The following is a 21,968-nucleotide window of genomic DNA, read 5'->3' as shown; positions in this document are numbered from 1 at the left end:
AGTAATGCCTTGCACTCTTTTAAGGTGGTATGGATAAAAGGGTTGCACTCCATGACACTTTCCACACTTTCACAAGACTCGCATTCTGTTTTTCTGTTATTTCTCTATTACTGCTGCCATTACTGTCCTCAGTATCATGAAGTACTTGGCCTTCTAAATCAGCTGTTCTAAAACTGTTTGGTCTTCCACTATGAAATGGCCTTTTCTCAAAGTAATGCTCTGTTCAAAAATCATAACAGGGGCAGTTAAACTTGTTAAAGGCAGAGGGATATCGGAAGATTTCAGTTAAATTACACCATGGTCAGACAGAGATTCTAAAATCAGATATTGCATTGTAAGGCATGCTCAGGAGCAGATACAGACTCAAATCACAATTTAATAATGATGAAGAGTAGGCTGAAGTTTGAGACCAGTTGGGAAAAATCAGTGTGCAAAGAATTGGAATACAGAAATATTAAGTAATGAAGAACAGATATGCTTGAAGTTCTCTGAGACTGTAGGTATCATGATAATGAACAGCTCATTAGGCAGCTCAGTTGAAGAGGAAGGACACTCCAAAAACGGAAGACACAGAAACTGGAAAGAAAAACATAGGTACAAGAAAGGGAATTGAAAAGAAACCATGGGTAACAGAGGAAATACTTCAGTTTATTGGTAAATAAAAGTAGGAAGTATAAAAATTTGCAGGGAAATTCAGGAATACAGAAATATAAATCACTTAGAAATGTAATAAATGGGAAATGCAGAGAAGCTAAGGTGAAATAGCTACCTGAAAAATGTGAAGAAATCCAAAAAGAAATGATTGTCAGAACTGACTAACCATACAGAAAAGTCAAAACAACCTTTGGTGAAATTAAAAGAATGGGTGGTAACATTAAGAGTGTAATGGGAATTCCACTGTTAAATGCAGAAGAAAGAGTGGATAGGTGGAAAGAGTATATTGACGGCCTCAATAAGGGGAGGAAAGGTAAAAGCACCAGAGAGGTAGTTCTGACATTGTAGTTTATAATGGCAGCAAGACTGAAGAAAAATCAAGACACGTTCATTGGATTTGTCAGCCTGGAAAAAAGCATTTGACAATTTCAAATGGTGCAAGATGTTTGACATTCCGAGAAAAATAGGAGTACACTATAGGAAAAGATGGGTAATAGCCAATATGTACAAGAAACAAGAGGGAACAGTAGGAGTGAAAGATAAAGAGCGTAGTGCTTGAATTAAAAAAGGCGTAAGACAGGGATGTAGTCTTTAACCCCTATTGTTCAGTCTGTACATCGGAGACGCAATGATGGAAACTGAAGAAAGTTTCAAGCAGAATTAAAGTTCAAGGTGAAAGGACATCAATGATGACATTGATATCCTCAGTGAAAGTGAAGAAGAATTACAGAATCCGTTGAATGGAATGAACAGCCTGATGTAGCAGTTCACCTACCTTGCTTTATTTCTTCATTTGTTGTCCTTGGTGTCGACATACTGCATTGCTACACTGGCTGAAATATGGCTTATGGATTCCAACACTGACTACTGTAAATTATGTGACTGACAGGTGCACAGTTGCATTTCACAGTACTTTAATTTCACTGTTCCCAACCCTCTAATAGTACACAGTTATATGGCCAGTACACAATTGTTCAACTTTCGATAAGGCCCGCTAATAGTTTGCAGGCAAACCTCCACATACTGCTACAATAGTTTACTATTGAACATCCACGAGCAGTAAAAACATAACCACAAAGTTCACCATTCTTGAAAAATAGAAAGATACGTATGGAGCAGACACTGTCACTGTTTTTACACATGGCCTAATTGTTTAACATTTATTCCACAGTTAAGTTGAAGCATTGTTGTTGTACTAACCAACACAGGTTTCTCAACTGAAACTCGGCCGTAGACTGATTGTCTCGTGACCAAAAATCGAGCCCTTATATGTGATCACAAAATAGGTATTGAAACTACACGTTGTTCGAAGTGAAATTTACAGAAATTACAATTAAAACTTGTTGGTGTTGTGGTCTTCAGTCCTGAGACTGGTTTGATGCAGCTCTCCATGCTACTTACTTCATTCAATTAACTGAAAACATCGAAAAAATTGTACCTTTTTAACAGTTTTTTCTACTACGAGGGTTAAGCCGAATTATTTATTTAAATCATGAAATTAACAAATATTGTTAAACAAACATTACTTTTGACCAAACTGTTAATTACTTTGGAATTAATTAAGGGCTGGCTTTGGTAACATGTTTTTGAATAGAGCCAAATAGAGCCTTTAAGATTACTGTTAGTTGTTCCTCCCAATGTTTATAATTAGTACAGAATTTATATTTGTTTGTATTCAACAATAGAATTTAAGTTATGAAACAATTACTGATTTTGCCCTATAATGAAAGATACTAACTAGTAATAGTCAAAATAAATTAGAAAACCAATTACATACATAAAACTAAGCACACAATTAAATCGGTGTTAAATTCTTTAGAACTGAGGGCCAACCTTCCTCTTTTATGAAAATACAAGTTACACTCATGTATGTTAATGTTAATTAGTTAAAATTGAAAAAAAAAACGAATTTAATTGGCAGATGGCAAGACAAGAGGGGTAGTAAAAATGTCCCAGGTTGGGGTTGGGTTGCTTGGGGGAGAAGACCAAACAGCGAGGTCATCGGTCTCATCGGATTATGGAAGGACGGGGAAGGAAGCCAGCCGTGCCCTTTTGAAGGAACCATCCCAGCATTTGCCTGGAGTGATTTAAGGAAATCACGGAAAATCTTAATCAGGATGGCCGGACATTCTATTGAACCATCATCCTCCCAAATGCTAGTCCAGTGTGCTAACCGCTGCGCCACCTCACTCGGTATATCCGAGTGTGCTTCGTGACACAGAGTATGGATTGACAGCAAATCAAAGAAAGACAAAAGTAATGAGAACTAGCAGAAATAAGAACAGAAAGACACTTAACATCAGGATCAGGGGTCCCAAAGTAGATGAAGTTAAAGAATTCTGCTACCTAGGCAGCAAAATAACCCATGATGAATGTAGGAACGTGGACATAAAGAGCATACTAGCACTTGCAAAAAGGGCATTGCTGGTCAAGAGAAGTCTACTGCTACCAACACAGGCCTTAATTTGAGGAAGAAATTGCCGAGAGCCTAAGTCTGGAGCACAGCAGTGTATGTTAGTGAAACAGGTACTGTGGGAAAACTGGAACAGAAGAGAATCAAATCATCTGAGATTTGCTGCTATAGACTAATATTCAAAATTAGGGGAACTGTTAAGGTAAGGAATGAAGAAGTCTGCGGAATTGGTGAGGAAAGGCATATGTGAAGAACACTGACAAGAAGAAGGGGCAGGATGTCAGGAGATGTGTTAACACATCAGGGAATAATTTTCATGGTATCAGAGGGAGCTGCAGGCAGTAAAAGGTGTAGAGCAAGGCACAGATTGAAATACAGCCAGCAAATAATTGAGGGCATAGGTTGCAATTGCTACTCTGAGATGAAAAGGTTGGCACGGGAAAGGAATTCATGGTGGGCCGTGTCAGACAGTCAGAAGACTTATAACTCAAAAGAAATCAATTCTTTAACTGAACTTGAGTTATTACATAATATGACAGTCAGTAATGAGTGTGGGAAAGGAAATGAAGTATCAGTTTCACATCTCAAACTGCGCACACAAATGGTCGGAACTGGCAGCACAAATACATACGGGAATAACTGTATAGAAATGAAGAATGAAGGAATAGACAGACTGCTACTTACTGTAAAGAAGACACATTAAGTTGCAGACAGGTGCAGTTAAAACACTCTTACATAAAGCTTTCAGCCCCAGCCTTCATCAGCAAAAGAGAAACACACACCATTCATACACACAAGCAAGCACACCTCATGTACACATGACCGCCAACTCCAGTGTCGGCCATGAACTTATTGACACTATCATCATTTCATTATTGCCTTTCTCTTTTGCAGTAAGGCTCTCACCTTTACAGATTTGGAAGCCATGCAGTATCGATCTCTTCTTACCTAAAGTGCATGTAGAATTAGTTGCTGCTTTTGACGGTTCAATACGGAGCAAGTGGAGGGAATCATAGTTGCCATCATGTGCTGAGCACATCAGATGGTGATGATAATGCCAGGCCTGTTTGACGCGGAACCTGTCAGGCTCCCTAGCTGGCATGAACAGGAAGCTGCGCAAGCTGGCCGATCTGCTATCTTTCTCAAACAATTTTAAAGAAACTATTCGGTAATAAACTCTGATTTTCATAAATCTTATAGCTTATTTCATCAGCTTCATGATGAACTGCCTACCTTATTGATAATGGCCATAGTTATTGGCATATGCAATATCGGGTAAACTACTGCATGAAATTCTTAAGGTTTGCAGTGAAAAATAAGGCTCGCACTGAATTTGCATTTACTGCATGTTACATCACATGTTACTGCTTATGAAATGTAGATAACATATTGAATTATTCTTTAGATTTGGAAAGATATCACTAACTGTCTCCAGTCTTGAGAGAATGGAATGTATGTGAAGAGTACTCTGTCACAAATGCATGCATCAGTAAAAAAGCCAGAATGAAATATTCACAAATCCTTTGTATCTCATTAACGATCTGAGATATCGAAACAGATTTTGGCAAATGATAGCACATAAAGGGGAGTTTATTTTCCCATACGATTAATATGTGCAACTTCATATTCCATGATATTAAAGCTACTACAGATTTTTTTTTTTTTTTTTTTTTTTTTTTTCAGTGATAATTTTTAAGAACCATCAACAGCTGGTGAAATTAGAATTGCTGTGAGTTTTGCAACAATATAAGTGAAGAATTACATGTTGATTTTTATTCTGAAAACTGGCTTTCTCATGTGCTGCTGTGTTTTGGCAAAATAAGCAGATTTTAACATTGTCACAAGAGAAGTTACATATTACTCAAAACTCGTCACAGTCCTCACAACAGAATAGTATGTGCATTGTCCACTACTATTGTCAAAGAGTATTTTGCAACAGAACATTGTCTTCACAACCATTGAACGTATTTTTGGATGACAACTTTTAACGTGAACCTCATGTTCAGATATGCTGGACTGTCATTATCAATGCGACACCAATACAGAACACTTGTGCTTCAGCTTCAGATCACTTAAACGCCAGAAAATACCACTTTACAATGAGAGATGATGAATGCAGATTTGCATCTAACATGCGACACCACGTGGTTCTGTTTATCCACAGCATGGCAACAGGGGCACTTTACCAACTGAACCACTGATGATGTGGTAGGAAAAGCCAGCTCGCTACTAGTGTTCCCTGGACAACAGCATCACGCCCCCCCCCCCCCCTCCACCCTCCTCTCCAATGAGCCAAACGTCAATAATTGTAACTAATATTAAATGGACAATAAGGCTCTCTGGCTTGTATGTCAGTAATCTTGTGAATTCTTCTATGTTCCAACACCATTCCAGTAATCTCATATGCAACCATATAGAACAGGCATTTCCCTCTCCTTCAACGGAAGAAAAACACACCCCGGTGGGGGGGGGGGGGGGGGGGGTGTACATATAAAAGAATTTTAATGTTACAATGTTTTGAAATACATTTTCACACTACATAGATACTGATAAAAGATAATGACCACTGCCCTCCGTGATACTAAATGCCACCTGACAGTATTGTGGCCCTGTGACACAGTAAAGGACATGAATGGGGAATCATTATAGTGATGACACAGAACACAAATTGGGAATTCCTTAAGTGACCTAATTGAAAATGTCTAAACTGGTCAGCTGTTCATGGGCTACCTTTGTGAACATGTGCCAAAAGGGGTTGAAGGATTGTGAAACAATAAGTGGGTGACAAGTCGTCCAAGCCTCATCAGAGACCATGGAGCCGGAAGCTTACCCCATTTTTTTTTTTTTTTACACACATGCATGGTGTGTGTGTGTGTGTGTGTGTGTGTGTGTGTGTGTGTGTGTGTGTGGGTGTGTGTGTGTTGGGGCATGGGAGGGTAGGAGGCGTGTTGGCTCATCATTCCTCTGTCTGGTTTGATGCACGGTCTACCATGACTTCCTCTCCTGTGCCAACCTCTTCATCTCGGAGCAGCACTTACTCCCAGCATTCTCAGTTATTAGTTGGATATACTCCATCCCTGTCACCTCCTACAGTTTTTATGCTTGACAACTCCATCTAGCACTATGGAAGTTATTCTGTAATGTCCTAATTCATGTCCTATCATTCTGTCCATTCTTCTCCTCCTCAGTGTTTTCCATCTATTTCCTCCTTTGCCACTTCTGCGGAGGACATCCACATCTCTTATTTTCCCAGGACACCTGATTTTCAACTTCCTTCTGTAGCACCACATCTTATATGCTTTGATTCGCTGCTTTTCCAGTTCCTAGTTCACATCTATACAATACTGTGCTCAGATGTACATTCTCAGACTTTTCTTCCTCAAATTAAGGCCAATGTTTCATAGCAGCAGACATCTTTTAGCCAGGAAAGCCCTCTTTGTCTGTGCCAGTCTGCTTTTCTTATGTTGTCCTTGCTTCATCCATCATAAGTTACTTTGCTTCCAAGCTAACAGAATCCCTTTACTTCATTGATGTCATAGTCTTCAATTTTGATCTTATGTTTTTCACTAATCTTATTTCTGCCACTCCCCATTGCTTCCATCTTTCTTACTCTCAATCCATATTCACTGCTCAGTAGACTATAAATTCCATTCATTATATCCCGCTGTAAATCTTGCTCACTGTCACCCAGTGTAGCAATGTGATCAACAAATCTTCTCCTTCATATTGTCCCCCTGAATTTTAGTCCTACTACTGAACCTACCTTTTATTTCTTGTGGAAAAATATGGAAATGTGTCGTAAGGTCCTATGACACCAAACTGCTGAGATCATCGGTTCGTAAGCTATCAAACTACTTAATCTAACTTAAACTAACTTATGCTAAGGACAACACACACACACACACACACACACACACACACACACACACACTCACAGCGAGGACTCGAACCTCCGACGGGAGGAGCCATGCGGACCGTGACAAGATGCCTCAGACCACACGGCTACCCCACGCAGCTTTTATTTCTTGTCACTGCTGCTTTGATATATAGATTTAAGAGTGCTTGAGGGGGAGGAGCTGCATCCATGTCACATAGCCTTTTTAATCTAAGCATTTCGTTGTTTTGTCTTCTATTCTTATTGTTCATTCTTAGTTACTATGCATCAAGTATATTACCTGCCTTTTCTAATAGCTTATTTTTGTAGATTTTTAACGTCTTGTGCCGTTTTACAGTGTCAGGTGCTTTTCCTAGCTCTGAAAATTCTATTAAGCAGTCTCAATTTTCCTGAAGTCTTGCTTCCATTATCAAGTGTTAACATCAGAACTCCCTCTCTTTTTACCTTTCCAAATGTCAAACTGATCATCATCTAAGAGCTCCTCAATTTTCTTTTCCATTATTCTGTGTGTTATTCTTACTAGTAACTTGGATGCATGAGCTTTTAAATTTATTGTGTGATAGTTCTTGAACTTATCTGCCTTTGCTATCTTTGGAATCGCATAATGATATTTTTCTGGAAGTTTAAAAATGTATCTCTAGTCTCATACATTCTACATACAAACTTAAATAATCATTTGGTTGCCATTTCCCTGAATGATTTAAAAAATATCAAGGGAATGTTTGTCTATACCTACTTTGAATACAAGTCTCCCCAGAGCACTGACAAACTCTGATTGTAATGTTTGATCCCCATGTCTTCTTCTATCAGCAGATAGTTCTTCCCCACCTAGAGGCCTTCAATGTATTTTTTTTTTCCATTTATTCACAATTCCTATGAATTTGAGAGTGTAAATCCACAAGCAAATCCACTTGATGGCATTGCTTTTAAATTCACCAAAGGTTGTTCGACTTTTCTATATGTTGAGTCATCCCTTCCAATGACCATTTCTCTTTTGGTTTCTTGATATTGTTCCTGCAGTCATTTTGTCTTAGCTTCATTGCTCTTCCCATTTATTACATCCCTAAGAGACTTATATAGCTGCACTCCTATCTTTTTCTTTGCATTTTTATATATCTCCTATCCTAAATACATATATTTCTCCGCTTGATTGCTGTAATGTAAAAGTTATTAGTAGTGAGGAATGCGGATTCTCTTCTTTCATTTATTCTCTGATTCATCCGGCATTCATACATGCACATATATGGAAATGGATTTTCAAACAAAATTCCAAAGTGAACAAGACCCATTAAATAACTACTAATTCTATGAATCTTAGTTTCTTTTGATATTCAACAATAAATCAAGAACTCTTAACGTCTAATTATGACACTTTTTTGAAGTTCACATCAATCAGTTTCCCCTCGCGTTTATTGAGAGTCTCCTACAAAGCATATCTACGTCGTCTATATCGATTCTAACTCTCGCGCCGGCGTCAATTGTTTTGCATGGGAAATTATCCGTGCGGCGTTAACCGTCACTCATGATTCACTGCCTAAATGCGTCACTTCACACGTTTACACATCTAAGCGTGCACTTGAAATTATATATGAACATTCACTGGGAACCTCTTTTGATTATGCAGCGTCATTTTCAGAAAACATTTCTTTCTTCTCGAAGGTCATTCAGATCCTTTATAAATCTTGATGACATCAGCAATGCTAAAGTTCCATGTTTACCCAAACACAGGTGAAGCCTATCTCCACTGTCTTCTTTGCAGCACTCGATAGTAATAGTTAGTCACTATTTCTACAATCTGTGTCACTGATTAATTATTTCAGTTTAAAGTTTTCTAACACTAAACACACACAGTTTATTTTTATGTTTTTTTGAGCGTTCATCTCTGTCACTCGCAACACAATTCCTCCCTATCTTCTAATCTTCATTAAATTTTTTCAAGTCGTTATGGGAAAATAACCCTTTCATTTTGTTAGATCCCGGGTATGCTAACAGATAAGCCCCAGGGTTCGGAATTTGTAGAATGATGTATGGGCCAGTATATAATAACTCCCATTTCTTTATACTCTTCTTTATTAAGGATGATTTGGTATGTCTTTTGACTAGTACCTTCTCTCCGACGTGGTACGCCTGTACCCTTTTTATTAATTTGTCATATTGTTGTTTTCTCTGATCAGCCTTTTGTGTCATATTTATGATGGCTTGCCTTATTTTTTCTTCCCAAGGCATCTCAGTTTCCTGAGTTTTGGGCATATGTTCAGTCCAGAAGTTTTCTTCTTTTGCCTCGAACATCAATTCATGAGGTGTATATCCAGTGGAGGAGTGGGGCATGTTGTTGTATATCTGCTCAAATTCTTCCACATAATTTGCCCACACAGTCTGCTTATTATGGCAATAGGTCCTCATAAATCGATTGAACTCTCTAAAAATTCTCTCAACCAAATTGCCTTGTGGGTGGTAAAATGATGTTAGTATGTGTTTCACACCGACTTGAGACAAAGCCTGTTTCCTTAGGTATACCAACATGTGTAAGATAATCCCTTGTCAATCTTAATACAATTACTTTGGCTGTAGCCACCTTTATCGGGTATAGCTTTACGTATTTCGTACACACATCGAGAAATGCCAACACATATCTAACACCTCCTCTTGAAGTAGGTAACGGTCCACACAGATTGCACGAAATTAATTCTTTTGGTTCTCGGACTAATATCGAGCATAATGGGTGCTTACTCCCTTTTGAATCCGGCTTTGCTTTTTGACAGATTATGCATTTCTTCAAGATCTCATGCACTCTGCGCTTTATGCTGGGAAAATAACAGTACACACTTATCTTGTTTGCACATTTTGTCGCACCGAAATGTCCCCAGGTTAAATGGGTGAACCATACGAGTTTCTCTATTTGCGCCTCAGGTATACAAACACACCAACGGACTTTGTTTGTCCTTCCACAGCGGAAAAATAATACGCCATTTACCAGCTTGTAATAATTTGCCATCTGATCCGAAGGTTGCTGTTGTAACCTTTGAATGACACTTCCCCATTGAGCATCTCTTTTCTGTAACTGTGCCATATGCGCACACAAATTGACGTAGTTCATCTTATATGGATTTTCCTGCAGCAGCAATACAGGGAATTCTGAGTTGTTATTTACTTCAATCTCTTTGGTCAAACCCTGTGGTGACCTTGATAGAGCGTCAGCAATAATGTTTTGCTGTCCTGAGACATGTAAAAACGTTAATGATTGATGATCGCAATATACGATAGTCTTTGACCCATATAGATAATAATGAAATTTTTTAAATCCCCAGATGACTGCAAGAGCCTCTAATTCTGTCGGCGTGTAAGTTCGTTCACAGTTGGACAAAACACGACTAGCAAACGCAATAGGACAGAAGGTGAGTTGTCCATTTATCTTGCGTACTTGGAAAAGGCACGCTCCAATACCCACATTCGAAGAATCTGTTGACAAGTAAAATTCTTCTTGCATGTCCGGATGGTACAAAAGCGGTGCCTTTACTAATTGCTTCTTTATCTCTACGAATGCTTCTTGACACTCTAATGTCCAGAGCCAGGGCACATCCTTCTTCGACAGATTATTTAGAGCTGCTGCGTTCATCGCCTGATTTGTTATGAATCTTCTAAAAAATGAGGCAAGGCCCATAAACCCTTTTAATTGCCTCCTATTCCTGGGTGTTGGAAACTTACTAATCGCAATTAGCTTCTTCTTGGTTGGTAAAATTCTCTTTGCGTCAATTATATGCCCCAGGAACTTGATTCTGTTTACTGCAAAATGGGATTTCTGTAGGTTAGCAGTTATTCCCATGGTTTTGAACACGTCCAACACTCGGTTCAGTAAGGTAATATGCTCCTCCCAAGTTTTCGATGCAATAAGCAAATCATCAACAAACACTGTTATCCTGCTTCTGAGTTCTGGGCCTAGTGCATAATCTAGAGCTGCTATAAAGATTCCGGCACTAATGTTGAGTCCGTAAGGGACTACAGTAAATTGGTAACTTCTTCTGGAATAAATGAAAGCCATATACTTCCTTGATGACTCATCCAGCTTGACTTGCCAATAAGAGCTCCGCAATTCAATGCTCGTCAAATATTGAACATCCTGGAACCGTTGTATAAGTTCGTCTATGTTTTCCGGATGTGTTCTCACTGGAATTATGATTTTATTTATTTCTCTGGCATCGAGTACCAGTCTAACAGTCCCATTTGCTTTTGGCACGACTAACAATGGGGAGCAGTATGGGCTTGTAGAGGGTTCAATCAAACCCCATTTCAACATGCGATCTATTTCCTTTAGAACTTGAGCCTTTAACCTCCAGGGAACAGGATAGAAAGTTCTACAATACGTTTCATGTGGCTTAACATAGAGACGGCATATGTATCCCTTAATAATTCCTGGCCTTTCATCAAAAACGTTTTCATACGTTAATAATAATTCATTGAGCTGCTTCTTTGATCTTCGATAATGCAGTCGGATTCATTTAACTTTTCAAACACTAATTGACCGAAATCTTCTTTGACTTGGAACTCATTAATTACGTGCTCTTTCGAATTTTGGGCCATCCTGATTACTTGCACACTGATCCCACAATTATATTTTCTCGTAAGGCTTTTTTTTCCTCAACAACTCCAACTCAATTTCTTGTTTATTAACATTCAACGAAATTTTTCCTGTTTTAAAATCTATTCTGCATCCGTATTGACGTAGGCTGTCGACTCCGATAATGCAATCTACCACCAAATTTTTCGCAACAAGGAATGTGCTTAATATTGCTACATTTCCGACTTCCACACCAAGTAGTGACTGCACCTTTACATTAGCTGATCAAGCCCCAACGGCGCCTATTATTCTGCAATTTTGAACTGGAAAAATTGGTACTCGTCTTATATTTCTGATCCTGTTGAATAGTGCCTCCGAAATAACATTTGTGGTTGCAGCTGTGTCTAAAACCGCCACTATAGGTACGGTCTCCTTAATGACTTGCACTTCGGCTACTGCCACCTGTTCCTTATCCTCATCTTGTGGTTCTAAGTCCTCGATCAGTTCATCTGCCAGTAATCGTCCATCATTATACGTTAACATGGGTACACATATCCTGTTGCCCCTCAACCAATTGTTGACCGCTCCTCCGGGGCACGAGTGGGTCCTTACAAGTTTGTTGGATTTTGATTTGTCTGCTGGTTGACATCATCCGTCACTTTGGTAATTACCGGTCGATTCGTAGATGTCCGTCCCCACTGCTGTTGGCTATTTGAATTCATTCCTCCCGGTTGATTCCACTTCCTATTATCGTTATTATTCCATGCTTGGGGTCTAAAATTTCTTTCATTCCCCCACACGGGATTATATCTTTTCCCGTTCCTGTTGTTCCTTGAATAGCCCCTCGCAAGACCATTGCCGGGATTACTATTGAGATTTTGAGGGGTTTCTCCATTACTTAACGATCTCTGTTCATTCCTTCTAAATGTCGATTGATCTCCATTGGCATAACACATACTTCCACCTTGCCTACCGTTTGGCGGAGGTTCTATCTCCCTATATTGGAATCTGTTATTACGGGCTTTCTGGTTGTTCTCTTCGATAATATCTATATGGTCTAACGTCGTAAGGAACGACTCCAAGTCTTTGTTGTTGCCGTAAATCAATTGATTCCGGATGCTAGTTGGTAGTCTTGCCTTAAGTATGTTTATTATGTCTGGCAATGGCATACGTCTGTCCCAGTATCTCGTTTTATTTATATATTTTTCGAAATACTTTCTAAGGCTTCCTTTCGAAAAGGATAAAGGCTCTGGGTAGAGCACCTCCTGCCTTAGGCGTTCCTGTACCCCTTCTGACCAGAACTTTGCTAAAAACGCCTTCTCAAAATCGTCATATGTCGAGCAAACAGAAGTCATGTCCGAGGCCCAGATCGCCCCCGAACCTTGTATATACCATGTAACAAAACTGATCTTCTGCCAATCCGACCAATTTCTGGGTAGCACTCCTCTGAAACTTCGAATAAAAACAATTGGACGGACCCCCCTTTTGTCAGGGTTAAAAATCTGGAATTGCCTATGCTTTATCATTTTTTCTTTGGCATGGCAAAGTTCTTTCGTAATCTCCGTTAGATAAGAATTCACGCGAACAGCCCGCTTGTGGCAATTTAATGTTTGAATTACCTACACAAGTCGGTATTGTGTGCGAATGGGCAGTAACTGGCTCTATAGTCGCTGCCAACTTCTGCTGCTGCCCTGTATTCATTTGTTCTGAGCTTTGTTGTGAAGCGCGCATCGACTCTTCTATCGTTTGTTTCCAATGCTCCAAATCAGCACCTAACTGGTGTCGCACCTCCTGAAGTCCTTTCGCAAACAAATTCTCTTCCTGTTTGCCAGATAAACTCTGGAATGCTGCCTTAACATTTTGCTCAACGTTTTCACACATTAGCCTTTTGTTTTCTAATGTGATTTCGGATAATTTACCCGTTAGTACGTTAATTTGGTGGTCTATAACATCTTGACGCTCTGTCAGATGTTCAACGCTTTCCTTTAGGTTAGCCTGTGTACGTGCCAATTCAGGAAGTTGCGCAATTGCACATGACATGGCGTCGTGCTTTTGTATTAATTGCGGAACCATTTCCACTTGTTCCCGTACAGTATCTATCTTAATATCCACATATTCCTTCATTTCGACATGTACGCAGTGAGTAGATTCCTCACATTGTGCTTTCACCAATTCTATTTGTGCAGTTAACTTTCGTTCCGTCTCTTTGGCCTGATCTTTGAGTTCCTTGGTCTTCGCCTCTATCCGCTGCTCTAATTCGGAAAAACTGTCTTGTAACTCCTGCTTAATCTCAGTCTGGACTAATTTCATTTCTTCTTGAGTTTGAGTGACTGTCACTAATTGTGCTTTAATATCGGTTTTCAAATTTTCCTGCCCTTCAGTACCTGAGGCTAATTTCGTATTCAAATCATTTTGCCCTTCAGTAACTGAGGCTAATTTCATATTCAAATCATTTTGCCCTTCAGTAACTGAGGTTAATTTCGCGTTAATATCAGTTTTCAAAGTATTCATGCTCTCGGTTATCATCTGCATCTGTCCCATGATAATTACCAATGGATCTAATCCCTGCTGTGTACTTGCTGTTACACCTCCAGCCATGTCTACAGGACGTTCTATTGCGCTATCTGTAGCCATCGGTCGTACAACACTTCTTACTGCATCATTATTATCAGTGCTAACAGCTGAAGGCTGTTGCGTGCTGCTTTGCTCTGCTTGACTCATCCTAAACATTGCCCTAGTTAAAACCATATAAATGTTCTACTGTCACTATATATAACTCCCTTCTACTGTCACTATATGTAACTCTGTTCACACAAAAGTACTTCTGTGTCTACCTTCTTAATCTACATATACAGATAAATGCAAGTGGGACAGGTCAATGAAAATACATCTAACGTGAACAGAGTTAATCAATGTTCAAAAATCAAATAACACTAAACAAAAAAGCGTATACTTCAACTATACTAGCAAGCTATAATAATAAAAATATAGATCTGGCCTTTTCTCTGCGCCCAGCGTGCTGTCTTTCGGCTTTATTTGTAGATCCAATTATATCACCTACGAGTCTTTCCTCTCTTTTCCAAGCGTCAGTTACGTTAGCTCGTTGTAGTTGACATGAAACAGAGAACAAAATTATTTAAGCAACGTCCAAAAACATGTCCTGTCACAGATTGGCCATTTTAACAAGATAATAATAAGTTCTCTCTTCCTCTATGAATAGATGATGCATGCAGCTAGCCGCTAACTTTGTGTAATGTCTTGTCTGTATAGACGTGTATCTGTTGTCTTTAAGACCCTTTCACCTTCACACATAAATCTATACAGTAATGTAAGGGCCTCCCGTGTCTTGGCTGATCCGTGATAAGACAGGCGAAAAGTTATACTAATGGAGGATTATTAGTATTATCTCTATTTTCATTCGCTCTCTCTCTTTCTCTCCTTTATCTACGTACAGTTTTATTATAATATTTCATTACGTGAAATCAGCCAAATAGGATCTTTGGTGGAGTCCTTCGTCTTGGTAATCAGCGGCTGGCTTGCTGTAAGAGATCTTTACATTTATTATTACTGTTAAACACTGTATTCAGTCGGGAGAATCAATCGTGTGGACAATTTGTTTCTTTTACGAAAGATTGTGAATTCCAGATGTGTACGAAGCCTTTTTGGACGATTTAACACAGACTCAGTGATTGCAGGCTCTCTTCGACACAGCTGAAACTTCCCCACTAATTACAGGGGCAACGTGATCATCAAATGGTTCAGAAAAAAACTCATTCGTTCATTCACTCCGGAACAAAAAGTCACAAACCTTATTTATGAAGGAAATTGTGTATTAAATCCATCTCCATTACATGTCCAGATCTCCGGTGATTCCACGTCTTAATTATTTTCCGTTTACACTCTCTTTCTATTCAAACAAACCGCTAGTGGCACAAAAGTTAATTCGCTCGATTTAGCGAGAAGAAAAATCAGAATATGTATCTCTCAGAAATACGTCAATCCCTCAATCCCTACTCCAGAAGCTGTCCTCGTTACCACTCTAACAACCATGGAGAATGCATATATGCATCTCTGTTATTTCAAAGAATAAACGCGCTAGAAAATACTTTGGCGTCGTCTAGCTGTCGCCGCATATGTTACGAGAAAATCAGATCAGATACTTTTCCAAAGTGAATGAATGTGGATGGTTTGATTGACAATGATTAATTGGTGCGTGGTAGAGGGTATTTTCTGTGGGGATGTTACAGTGTGTCGGGGTCCTTGCTTTTCAAGTTGTCTATGTAAATATTAACAGTAACCTCAGACTTTTTGCAAATGACAGTTCTGTGTAGTGAAATGCTAACTGAAAGAATAGGCATAAAAATTCAGTTCAGTCCTTGATAATACTTCAAACTGGTCCAAAGACTGGCAACTTGATTTAAATAGTCAGAAGTGTAAAATTGCGCACTTCACAAGAAAAATAGTATGCTATGACTGTATCAGTGAGTCACAAAATCAGCCAACTCCTTCAAATAGCTGAGTGTAATGCTCTGTAGTGATATGAAATGGCATGATTATATATGCTCAGTCATGGATAAAGCAGGCTGTAGACTTTGGTTTATTGGTAAAATACAGGGAAAATGCAATTAGTCTGTAAAGGAAATTGCAACCCATGTGGAATATTGCTCAATTATGGGGGACCCATTCTATATAGGACCAATAGGATATTCAACATATATAGAGAAGAGCAGCACGAATGAGGCATGGGAGAGTTTTCTTTCAAAATTTGGCAGTTTGCTAATTTTAATATGTTTCTAGTTAGTCTGGATATACATTTGCATTTCAAACTACAAATCTTCCAAAAGTAAGGAAATTATGAAGAAAAATATTAACAGTGTTGTTGTAACTTGAAAATTAATTTTCTAAAGGTGACGGATATCAAGGAAATTAGAAAATATACTGCATTCCTTAAAAATAACATCTGGCCCATAGATACATATAAGGGAAAGGCAACCACTTACCTTCAGCAGACTGATGCGTGGAGCACAGAAACACACAATAGAAAAACAGAATTCACACTATCTCCCAAGCAGTGACCCTTTTTCCAGCAATAGCACATACATTCGTACACACAGAATATCACAGACAGTGAGGAGGCACAGTGGTTAGCACACTGGACTCGCATTCAGGAGGACGATGGTTCAATCGCGCGTCCGGCCATCCTGATGTAGGTTTTCCATGATTTCCCTAAATCGCTCCAGGCAAATGCCGGGATGGTTCCTTTGAAAGGGCACGGCTGACTTCCTTCCCTAATCCGATGAGACTGATGACCTCGCTGTTTGGTCTCTTCCCCCAAACAACCCAACACCTAAACACACACTCCCATGGCGCTGGTGGTTGGCTTTCCGTTATATTACTCGTACTTATTGCACCCTCCAGGAATTTCCTTTATTGTTATAAATCTCAACCATAAAATTAGTGAATTAGCTCACAGGCTATAACAATTTTCCTCAAGTATTGAAGCAGAAAAACATTGAATTGGTGACCATTTTGACTTAACTATGAAGCAGTATCATTCTTTCCTCCTAAATGAAATTTCATTCATACTCTCCAAATTGGTACAGAGCTTATTTGTGTGTGTTTTACATTTTCTGAAATGCACTTTTTTTTTGTTTACCAAATTTTGTTTTGCCTGCTCATCACATGTGCTCCTCAGTATATCACCAAAAAGAAATACATTCAATGAGTATAATTTAATTTTACTGAATAGAAATGAGTTTGTTAGGATTATTATGTAAAATAAGGGAAAGGCAACTACTTGCCTATAGAGGAGCAGTACATGAGGCACAGAAACACACAACAGAAAATAGCATTAACACTGGCTTTCAAGCACTAGCTCTCTTTCTAGCAGTGGTACACCCATTGACACAGTGACCCGCTCATTCACACATTCCCATGGCCACAGCAAGACTATTTATTGATATTGGATTATTTAAATTAGTTGCCTGAACTGACAGATGTGGTAGGTAATGATGCAAGGAGGGGGTAGTGGGAAACAGGCAAGTGTTTTGACAGATGAGTTCATGGTCGCACAAGTAGGCAAAAAGAGTGCAGAGGATCCTACAAAAAGAGATGCAGGGAGAAGAGGTGGGGTTTGGGGGTGCAAAGGGGAGTAAGATAAGATGATAAGGGGAAAAGGAGGGGATAGGGGTTGAAAAGGAGAGGGAGAGGGCAGTGCATTATCTACATGGAGGAGGAGTGGTCTGGTCAGGAGAGATTAGGGAAAAGACAAGGTTCGGCAGTGAAAATAGGTTAGTGGAGGTTTTTGTCAGGGGGATTGCAGGAGCACAAGATGTGTTGGAGAACCAATTACCATCTCGGAAGTTCAGAGAAAGCAGTTTTGGAAGGGAGTGTCCAAATGGCCTGTGCAGTGAAGCAGGTGTTGAAGTGTGAATTTGTGTTGCGCCACATGTTTGACAACTGGATGGTGAAGGGATGGGTAAGGATATTCTGTAAATTGGGTTGGAAGTAGAACGCTACTTTGGGGAATGTGGGTAGGATTTTGGGTAGGATACGCAACATTCTCTGGACACGATGAGAGGTAGTTGAAACCCTAGTGAAGGATGTGGTTGAACTTTTTGAGGCCAGGGTGATCAGAGGAGTGCTAGTTGATGGTTGGTTAACTGGTTTACTGATGTCACAGGAGGTGGTGGTATGGGTGACTTGTTTATGGGTGAGCTGGATATGATATGGTCTGTCAGAAAATATTCTGGAAAGGTTATTGCTATATTTTGACGAGTCCTGCTTTCCACTGCAGATGTGGCATCCACAGATGACGAGGCTGTAAGGGGAGTCTTTTTAATGTAGAATGGGTGACAACTGTCAAAGTGGAGGTTATGAGAAATTTCTCTTCTTTTGTAGATGTCCTGTAAACAATTTTTTTAAGTTTCTTTTGTATCCTACCATCATTTCCTGCCATTTTTCGCTCCTTCATATCTCAAATGGCTTCCTACACCTAATCTTGCATTGAATCTGGAATGTAATTATTTTTAGTGTTAACTATTTGTGTTTATGTTTCATCTTGTGAGCTACACAGGCATTTAAGGAAATCATCAAATGCTTTTACAGTATTCCTCCATTGTTAGTTATTGTGCTACCCCCTCTTACTGGATGAGATTTGATAAATTTGTAACACAAGCATCTATTTGTTTTCTTTATTCTCATGTCACTCTTAAACATTTCTGCCCTGAAATTTTGATTATTGCTTCTCACATTGTCTGAAATAAACTTGTGAATAGTTTTATTTCATTCATCAAATTCTGAGATGTTGCTATCATTGTCTATGCAAAACTTGCACTTTCTCTTTGATAGTTGCCTTCATAGACACACACAAGAAGGAAGACAGGCCAAGAGGGGACACATGCCTCCACCCCCCCCCACCACCCATCCTTGGAATCTGGAGTACAGAGCTTTTATTCATTAGAATTCTCTTACACCATGGAAAGCCATCAGTTCTCCAAAATATAATAAGTTTTTTTCAGTTTTTTGTGTAAGTTATAAAAATTTAGTTTCTGTGGTATGGTACATCTCAAAGTTCCCCAGTTCATTTATATCAAAATGACAATTTCATATACTTGTCCCTACCCCATGGAAAAATATCTGCGGATACCCTTAGTTCCTTCCTTTATTTGAGCCATATATTCTTCTTCCATTTCTTTACCTGCAACATCTTTTGCTATTTGTGTAAATACCTTTGTAAACAAATTACCTATCTTTCTGCTGTTGATATAATCATCTGCTGCATTTAATTTGTTCTGATATCTCTTTATTCTTAAATAAATTCTCATAATCTACTTATCTTGTTTCCTTTCCATCCATTTTTACTCTGGATCTTATGAATCTAGTATGACTCCAGATTTTAAAATGAATCAGAACTGTCCAAACCCAACATACTTCTTCATTGTTTGATAAAACTGTAAATTTTATTTTTAGTTTCATTTGGTCCTTGGAAGTTCATTTTCTGTTTGTTCTATAACTTTTGTCCTGACATTAAACTGAACCAACATTATTTTGTCATTTGATTTTCTATCTGCCACTTACAATATTCTGATTTACATGTTGTGGGAACAGAAAATAGTGGACCTTTGTGGAATCACTGGCAGAAATCTGGAGTTGAAATAAAAAGAATAAGACTGCCACTAAGAAAGATAATGAAATATTTATAAAAACATGAAACAGAATCTTGTATACATTACAGAGAGATAAAAAATAGTGAAAAATTTTAACTGAACAAGAACCAAAACGAAATGGGTTAGACAGAGGGAAAGTCTCTAGAAATGTGTTGTCTAAATGGAGAGATTGCAAAGCAACAGAATATTTTATAGTATCATATAACAGAGGAATTTAGGGGCCCAGAACAAGTAATGTGAAGGAAGTAGTAGTTTCACTTCTGTTCTAGACAACATTCCAGATAATCTAGCTCTCAAACTTGACATGCAGTTCTGTGTCAGTATTTGACTCCAGCAGAGCTCTTTTGTTGAAGAAAACAGCGTCACCCCCCCAACCCCCTTTGCTTATTGCTTCATTTACCTTGTGTACTCATGCTTCTGAAATAGCGGAGTTGTTTTCAGTTTAATTTTCATCTTTGTTTAGTTTGTGATTAACCCCAAAATTCTGTACTCCCCAGATGGGATTGCTCTGCCAGTAAAAGCTGCGCACTGACTTGGGAATGATAAGCTCGTGATTCCCAAGATGTAGATTGGTCAACACCAGCTCTGAACAAGAGAATTCTCAGCTGTGAGAGATTTTTAAAATTCTCATTTATTTGTTTCTAGGTACAGCCTTAACATAAACCCAGTAGTTGGCATCTATGATGTAACACACCATCACACTATCAGTTGTAAGATGATGGTGGTAAAATGTAAAATTGAATGTTGTGATCAGGACTATGCATATAGAAAGGTAACTTACTTCCAGAAATCTACCAGTAAATACTGCATGGTATCATAGTTATTGGGATAGCTGCAGAAATTATTTTAAATAAAATGGCAGAACTTGTCTAAAAAGTCACTGTTTTGCTGCACAACTATGCCCAATCACTTAACAGCAGTTACGCATTGTTGAGCATCATATGGGAAGTACTGAACTGATAATATTGTCCCTAACCTTCCACTGCAACCTGACACTCATTAGCTAGAGCCATGACACTTTCCTAGAAAGAAACTATGTCAGTTGCTTCTTGTCTTTGCCTGTCCCTACCTCTTCAAATCTCCTTGCTGGCACTAGGAAGGCTACATTTCTGCATGGATCTGAACCATTGTTTAGCCATGTTGAATACTATATTAGGACACCAAATGTTCATGAAATTTGTTGGACAAATAAATTATAATGGAGTATCTGGTATTGAAAATGTGTATGAATGGCTTAACTATAATGATCATGCAGAAACTCTTCCATGGTCAGTTAAAAATAAAATTTTTCTTGAGAGGCTCCATTCTTGTTCGAATGTTTCAGTTGTTTCTCTCAGGTGTACATTTTTATTTTGTCAGACCAGTCATTACTTTAGGTAAATTTACTGTTATGTCACTATATACCTGATACAGATTTTTTTCTGTTTCCTAACAGACGGAGTACAAGTACTGTTATGACCTGGTGCTACATTATGTTCTACACTATCTAAACAAGGACATGAAGGAGAAAAAGTGAGAATGTGAGCAGGAGAAGCTCTGGTTCGTGGAATTCGGGCGTGGCTCTGCACTGCCACCATCATCGCCTGACAACTCACCGACATGGGGCGGAGGTGGTGCAGGAAGTGAGACAGATGGTGGTGTGAGCAAGGATCGCTGGTCGTGTTGTTCGTGTCGACAGGTGGTGTCACCGTGCTGTGCCGAGACAAATGGAGCACGTGCCCGAGACCGCACCCCACAGCACAAATCGGCGGCTTCAACACCGTTGACTCCACAGCCGCCACAACTGCCACTGCTTCCCCCACAACCTCCACCTGCTCAAAGTGCCTCAGGTCCTGTGCCTTTCCCAGTGGCATGGCCTCGCTACTCTGGTAGTGTTGTGGCGGGTACGTGTAATCTCGCCGGTTACGATCTGTTCTCACCCTGGGATGACCATCCACCGCCTAATGCGACTGTATCGGTACCAGTCCCCAACCCAGCTCCTCCCCATGTTCCTATCCCTACCCCTGCTCCTGCCAAACCAGCACCACCAGCAGTGAAGCCGCCGCAACCACCTCCGTTGCCGACTCCACCACTGCCGGATAAAAAAAAAGATCTTCCAAGTTACTTTTTCTATGGCCCACAGCGCAACAAGCCACGTGGTTACCGGGTTAATGGTGGTTCAGGTGTCTCCTCTGCTGGTGGTGTAATAAGATATGCCAGACGCAGTCTAGCTTCCGTCACCGAGCCAGCTGCACAGGCGTTCTCAGCACCCGCAGCTCCTGCAAGTGGCCCTCGCTGGCGTGC

The 21,968-nt window shown here is 39.5% G+C and overlaps 1 protein-coding gene across 1 annotated transcript in view; it reads left to right on the top strand.

Moving 5' to 3' along the window:
• LOC126484643 (receptor-type tyrosine-protein phosphatase kappa) overlaps window positions 1-21,252 on the top strand; it is a 707,160-nt gene extending 685,908 nt beyond the window's left edge. Inside the window, exon 15 of the mRNA XM_050108233.1 lies at window positions 21,121-21,252. Coding sequence (XP_049964190.1) covers window positions 21,121-21,201 — 81 coding nt within the window. The 3' untranslated portion in view covers window positions 21,202-21,252. The remainder of the gene's footprint in view (window positions 1-21,120) is intronic.
• The last annotated feature ends 716 nt before the right edge of the window (window positions 21,253-21,968 follow it).

The sequence above is a fragment of the Schistocerca serialis genome, chromosome 6 (assembly GCF_023864345.2).
Source record: "Schistocerca serialis cubense isolate TAMUIC-IGC-003099 chromosome 6, iqSchSeri2.2, whole genome shotgun sequence".
NCBI classification, from domain to species: domain Eukaryota; kingdom Metazoa; phylum Arthropoda; class Insecta; order Orthoptera; family Acrididae; genus Schistocerca; species Schistocerca serialis.
Note: the sequence above shows the minus strand (reverse complement) of the source record. Positions and strands in the feature narration are given on the sequence as shown.